At 32.9% G+C, this 7,171-nt stretch overlaps 1 protein-coding gene across 1 annotated transcript; it reads left to right on the top strand.

Moving 5' to 3' along the window:
• The first annotated feature begins 2,155 nt into the window (after positions 1-2,155).
• Positions 2,156-3,153, top strand: LOC133324735 (serine protease snake-like). The gene is made up of 3 exons (XM_061533573.1): positions 2,156-2,168; positions 2,229-2,499; positions 2,556-3,153. Exons 1-3 carry the CDS (start codon positions 2,156-2,158, stop codon positions 3,151-3,153), a joined length of 882 nt encoding a protein of 293 aa, XP_061389557.1.
• The last annotated feature ends 4,018 nt before the right edge of the window (positions 3,154-7,171 follow it).

The following is a 7,171-nucleotide window of genomic DNA, read 5'->3' as shown; positions in this document are numbered from 1 at the left end:
TTATTTGGCATATATGGAAAAGAATTGACAATTGAAACCCACTCGGTTAAAGAAATCCGGTTAAATGTAAACGTACTATAAATCCATTGTGGCACTTCCATGTCGCCACCACATAGTGTCCAATCCATGATTGGTATCCATATGAATTTCCGTTTTCCCATCATGCACTCACTAAAATAGTGAGGAGAGCCGCGGAAACTGTAAATACATATGTATTAATATGACAATAAGAATGTTAATATACTTACATACTTTTTCAAAATGATGATGGGCAAATCAAGACGAAATTTGGATATAAATCCATTGTGGCACTTCCATGTCGCCACTAAATGCCCTATCCATGATTGGTATCCATATGCATTTCCATGTTGGCATCAATATGCTACAAAAATGCTTTAGCATTAAACAAATAATAACTATAAAAATGATTGTAATATAAATGTAAAATAAACATATATTATGCGATTGTATGTAAATATGGAAAGTACCTTTAATCATGTCAATGATTACTCAAAATTTATTTCCTGTCGGAAAAAATTTATTTTATCCCTGGCAGAGTTGGTCGTTCCGAAGTGTAGATCGGATTGTCCTTAGACCGTAGTTTTTAGTTAAGCTATTGCAATACTGTTAGAAGAAAACAATTTACACTAATATTTGATTTAGTAAAGCTGTAGTAAAACTTACCAAACTATACTGCATTGTTCCGTAATAGGTAATAAGTGTTCTGGCACAGATAACATTATATCTATAAAACGGCGTGTACATTATAATTTTGTTCCGGGTAAACTCCTCTATGAGGATAAATTCAACATTTATGCAATGTAATGAGAATTTTAAGTTTACTAGATTTATTAAATGTAGTACATGGAAATGAAAAAATATATATATATATATATATATATATATAATTATAATTAAAATTTATAATTAAATTATAAATTATTATAATTAAAATTTATGTATATATAAATATTGCCAAATTTATTTTAACAGTTTTAATTATTTTGTTATTCTTGATCGGTATGTCAAGTTTCCGTTTTTTGAATTTGCTATTCGCTATTCGCCAGTGACAATTTTCTTGAAAGCCACATTGATTTTTTCTTGAGAACGCGTTCTCCAAAGCTCTTTCTGGAAGTTAGGTATAGCGACTGGGCAATATTTTTTTCGGTAATACTGTACTGCATTACGGAATTACATATCATTTTAGACAAATGAGCTGATGCTTTACCTTCCACATCCTTTAGGTATGTTGAATTGCGGTGGATTGTCTTAAGAGCCGTAGTCATCTCATTTATTTTTTGTTGGAGCACCTCTACCACATTTTCGTGTTTTTTTACTATAGCTTCGTGAATGTTTTTTTTTTCAACATCCAAACAGGTCAGCCTCTCTATTTCTATTGTCAATTTTTTGTTATTTTCCAATAACTGATTGTTAATTGAAATGAAGCTTTTTCCGATGTATGACAGGTGCAAGTGCATACACTATCTTGTTGAGATTCCATAGTTTTATAATTAATTACATAGCTTTTCCTCTCATAGCATTTAGTTGGTTTCAAGACATGTAATTAACTTTCCTGAGACGGAAGCAGTTCATTTGCTGATGCCAATTGGGAACTTTTCTTCTTCATTAGTCTATGTTTTTACTAAAAGTCGGATCATTGTGTCTGTGTAACGTTCTTGCTCTCTTCTAAAACCACTATAATATTCTAAAAAGATATCAAAATTTTTGTCGATTTTCCCTTTATACATTTGAGTGTTTTTTTTAAGTACAGAAACTAATTTATATGTAGCACCTTATAATTTTATTGCACTTTCTCATTTGAAAGTACAAAATTACATTTCGTTACACTCTTTTATAATATGCAGCTTGCCTAAATAAATGAAGACGTCATAATTCGTCGAATTATTGCTAATTAACCATATGAGCAAAGTTAGAGTTTAGAACCAGATTTTTGAATAAATTCAAATGCTGAAATCATTGTAGAATCAACTGCCTCCGAAGCAGTATAAACAATTCTCCGAATGTAAAAATATTCTTATTTGTTTATAAAACAAAATAATGCACTTTCTTGGCAAACACGTTGTGAATGTTTTGCAATTTTTTTGTGTTTTGGTGACATTATACAATAGCCTTGTTGTTGTTGGACAAGATCAACATGAAAAACGTTAGTACACAAGAGTATATATTTGTTTAAAAAAATCATTAATCGTCTTTTGATTCCCTTAAAGGTTGTTTGGAATATAAAAAGTTATTGTACGAAGAGGAAACGACAATAAGTTACTTTCATCCCGACGCTCAAGGTGTACCTTTTATTGAGGATCATTGCAAGACAGCAACAGGATTTATTGTGGGCGGTGAAAATGCCCAGCCCAAGGAATTTCCATTTGCTGCACGCTTGGGAAGTGCTGAGTCATTGACGAATATCAATTGGCTTTGTGGTGGAACAATTATTAGTAGCAATTATATTCTGACTGCCGCTCATTGTTTCCATTCGCCACTGTAAGTCGAAAAATATTTCGGTTCCCTGTTTATTGTTAAATATATATTTTTTTCAGCGGCAAGGTGAATCTTGTACGTTTGGGTGAATTAGATTTCAATTCAAATACAGACGATGCTCAACCCGAAGATTATTATATTCTGCGAATTATAGAGCATCCCGAATATCGCATGAATGAACCATACAATGATATTGGCTTGATACAATTAACATCAAATATAAAATTCAATGCATATAAACATCCGGCATGTTTACCACCATTGCGTTTAATCGAAGAACAACAAAGTTCATTTATAGCCATTGGATGGGGACATGTTGCATTTGCTGGTGAACCATCTTCACATTTAAAAAAAGTTGCATTGCAACCATACTCACACGAGAAATGTGCTAGTTTAGTCCAACGTTCCGAAGGTTTGGAATCATTGCCGCCAAGCTTACGCGATTCTCTTTTATGTGCCGGATCCAAAGAAATGAAAGATACTTGTCAAGGTGATTCAGGAGGACCATTGTTAGTACAGCATCCACAATACCCATGCATGCACATTATTGTGGGCATTACGTCGACCGGTGTTAGCGGTTGTGCGACGCCAGATGTGCCCTCATTTTATACGCGCGTTAAAAATTATTTGAACTGGATTGATTCATATGTACATTGAAATATCAAGTATTCAAATAATAGAATAAGAGACAATCTAGATCAATTATTTAAATCCGTTGGATACTTCATTTTGAGACTAATCTGTTGAGAATATATTTTCAAATGCCCACCATTAAAATTTAATTGTGATATCACGTGCAATTTTTGGTATGAAAATCGGGTATATTAGAACATATAAAATTAGAATATTGATCGTAATTTTCAAATATTATTTTAAATATAAAATTATGTTACGATTCTAAAAATTTTTCCTTGCTTGAAATCATATATATATATATGAGGGCCCTGAAACAGCATATGACCACAGTTCTGGCCATGACATTAAATTTCTCCTAGGAGATTTTAGCGAGCGAATATCGATTCGGATCATTACCATGCGGCAGCTAAAGTTCGCACTCCTCTTTATGTAGTAGCGAAGGTGCGATCTAATGTAACACGAAAACTCGACGGCGAAAAGCTGCAAAAACAACAGATAGCAGAAGCCTACTCCGCTCAAATTACCCACTTGCTTGACGAAAACACTTCTTGTCCAGATAATAATATAGAAGCACAATGGCAAAAATATGACAACCCTGCAGACAGTAGGAACACGTAGCGCCGATGGGTTACCAGCTGAACTATTCAAGACCGGTGGTCAGATGCTGGTCAGGAGCATGTACCAGCGTATTAGTACAATTTGGCTATAGAAATGCATGCCCAATCATTGAAACCTCTGCATCCTGTGTTCCACAAAAAAGGAGACAAGACGATATGTGCTAACTATACACGAATAAGTCTCGTTCCCATCGCATATAAAGTGCTATCTAGCGTGCTATGTGAACGACTGAAGCCAATGGTATGCCAAATTAGCACGGCTAAGTGGAATACAACATTTCGGAGCATGGTCTTTCGAATTGGATGAGACGCGCACAAGACCGAAGCCCAAGCTACATTTACTTAGCTGGATTAAAAAAAAAAATTATGAACTAAACCAACAGAAGGGCTGATGGAGTAAGTTGTCGAAGTATGGAAATCCTATGATCAAAAGAGGAGTAACAGTATAGCGGAATAACTGGATGATCACGACTTTGTATTTCGTGATCTTCTTTCAAATAATATAGTGGTTTACTGTATCCGAAACCCACTGCCATTCTAATAACCAACCTCGGCATCAGCTCAACACATTAGGATAATACAGAATTGATATACCAGCATATATATCGTCACCCAGGGGACAATTGCAACACTTAATAAGCAAAGAATCCAACCACAGTACAAAATTTAAGGTGGCGTTGTTTCAAGGCAATGATAGATGGCAGACCTATAACCAAAGACAGACTACAATCATTTACTTAGCTAGAATAAAAACATCAATTAACTAACAGAAGGAATAAAGTAAATTGGTAAAATATGGAAGTATTATGATCCCAAGAGGAGTAACGGGATAACAGAACTACTTGAAGACTATATTATACGTGATGACCTTATTCTCTTTTGCTATATAGCCTACTGTTCTTCTATAAAAAAAAGAAAAAAAAACATTTCAAATAACATACTGGTCTCGTAAAGACGGGCTTTTAATATTTATCAATGGCCATAGAGGCGTAGATTTGAAAAAAAAATATTATTTCAGGGACAGAATTAAAAATATATATATTTTTTAACACCCATTCAAGGACTGGATAAAAAAAGTTTTTTTTTCAAAGACTAATCACGACGAGTATTTTCTACAATATATTTTTCAAGGTCAAACCAAAATTTGTATTTTTTAAACTATTGGGATTTAAAAATATATATGGGCAATATTGATCATTTTTTAACATAGCTGAAGCGGAGGTTCACCCCTTTATAACTCGGGAATTACTTAAGTATATGAAAAAAGTGAATAGTTTTGGGTTAATGGATCTGTCGCTGCAAATTGTTCATGATATTGACCTCCAATGTAAAAAAAAATGTGTAAAAACAGGTTGAGGCGAACCAGTTTTAATATATTCTCTATCGATTTATGATTAAGCCACTCATTTCACGGTCTTCGTGTCAAAGTAAAACTGGAAGACAACAAAATGGGGACTACGGCCCTTATGCATAATTTTTCAAAATTTTAACTGCATCTACCGTTAAATGATGCTGACATTTTGAAGCTCGATTTTGATTGTTTTTTGAATCTTCTAGCTTTAATACGCAAACAGGAATTTCAAAAAATCGATTATAAGATTATTGTAGTCGCGAATCTGAGTAATTTGATATATATTTTGTGTATGTAGTTCTTCATGGACCACATTGAAATAGATCGATGTATTCCGATTTCGGTGTGTACTCTAACACACCGAAATCGGATGCGCGTTAATGGCATATGGAGTTTTCGGAAATTATTCGCGTTTTACGAGTTTTTGGGTACTTCAATGCAACATGTAGTACATCTTAGCCGTCAAATGAAATTTCGCAAAATATATATGGATTGGAAGATAAACTTCAGTACTTCCTGGAAACCACATGAGCATCAAATGATTTTTAGAATTACGCGATTTAGACGCAATTTAAAATGTATATTTCATACTATTATTTTATTTTAAGATTTATTCCTATTTATAGAACCCCAAGATTTATCGGATGGGTCTTGATATAATCCGCAAGGCGTATACTTATATACTTCTGAAATTTCTCGTATAAAATTAAAAAAAAATAAATAAATATGATTACATTATTTTTTCGAATCAAAAACAAATATTTTTCCTCAATATCTTGTTTTGTTGTCGCTGTGATTTACAAACCGCTACACGGACTTCTGTGATTTTGATATAATTTGATTCATCATGGTGTTTAGATTATGTAGATATTTGGTCTTTTCCCGTACTGCAATAATCTCATAATTTATATAATAACGAATTTTCCTTTATGATATCGAAGAAAATAGTAAAATCTAGTAGATTCTTGCAGTACGGGAACAGACCAATTTTTAAATTAATTTTTAGGTGTGTGTATGTCATTACGTAGGTGTGTGTATGTCATCAAACGGCGTAATTTTAAGATTTTTTTCTCATGCCCAAAATTAAAACCTCGATAACTTTTTCATTTTTCTCTATATGTGAATATTAAAAAATTGGCAATATTGCCCATATACGTGAGTGTAATAAGTATTTTGCCTCAATACGAATTTGACAAAATTCCAATATATAAGTCAAAAGCCAGCATACTAAAGATGTAAATTGAATTATATGTGATGGAATATGTTTGTGTACATGTTTAGATCTTATTTCTGCAAGAGTCGCTGCGAAAGACCTATTGTTCTCGAAGATATCAGCTAAAATCTATAACAACTCAAAAATGTTTATCACAAAAAAGTATTTTGTATTTTTTTATTTCATTAGAAAAGATCATTACACCTCGATCGTTTGGTCTTTATATAACTAACATAAAGGATAATCATATATTGTAAGCGTTTCGGTGACGATTCCAACAAACCGCAAATTTTTTACGAGAGTAGTTTCTCACATTTAACTTCAATACATTCTCCAGCAATATTTTACAGTACGTTTACATTTAACCGGATTTCGTTAACCCAGTGGGTTTCAACTGTCAATTCCTTTGCATATGTGTCAAATAAATCTTCATAAAGTAGGTTAACCCTGTAAAAAGTTCTAATGTATGTGCCGTTTTATGTCAAATTTAGTCATTTTTCGTCCTAATATCAAAATAAGTGTTGGTCTGTTCCCGTACTGCAATAATAAATATGCAATCTCTCTTGTGATTTATTTTGTTGTGCAGATATTCTGGTCTAAACAAACGAATTGTTTTCTGTCGGTCGGTAAAACTGTTTCTTCTCTTCGATAATGGCATCGTGTTATCATTTTTCAATGAATCCGATATCTGTGTATTTCGATTGGACGAGTCGATATCTTTGACATCACGTTATCGCAGCGGAAGTCATCGACTTCATAGTGTAGTGGGGAAAAAATGTTTTTGTTTGTTTATTTTGTGTTAAAATTCTTGCTAATCGTTTTGTGGAAAAAGTCAACAAAATAGAATAATTAATAAAC

This window comes from Musca vetustissima, unplaced genomic scaffold, assembly GCF_032173495.1.
Source record: "Musca vetustissima isolate MV318-11 ecotype Yass unplaced genomic scaffold, APGP_CSIRO_Mvet_v1 utg597, whole genome shotgun sequence".
Classification (NCBI taxonomy): Eukaryota; Metazoa; Arthropoda; class Insecta; order Diptera; family Muscidae; genus Musca; species Musca vetustissima.
This window is presented reverse-complemented; position numbering and strand designations above follow the sequence as displayed.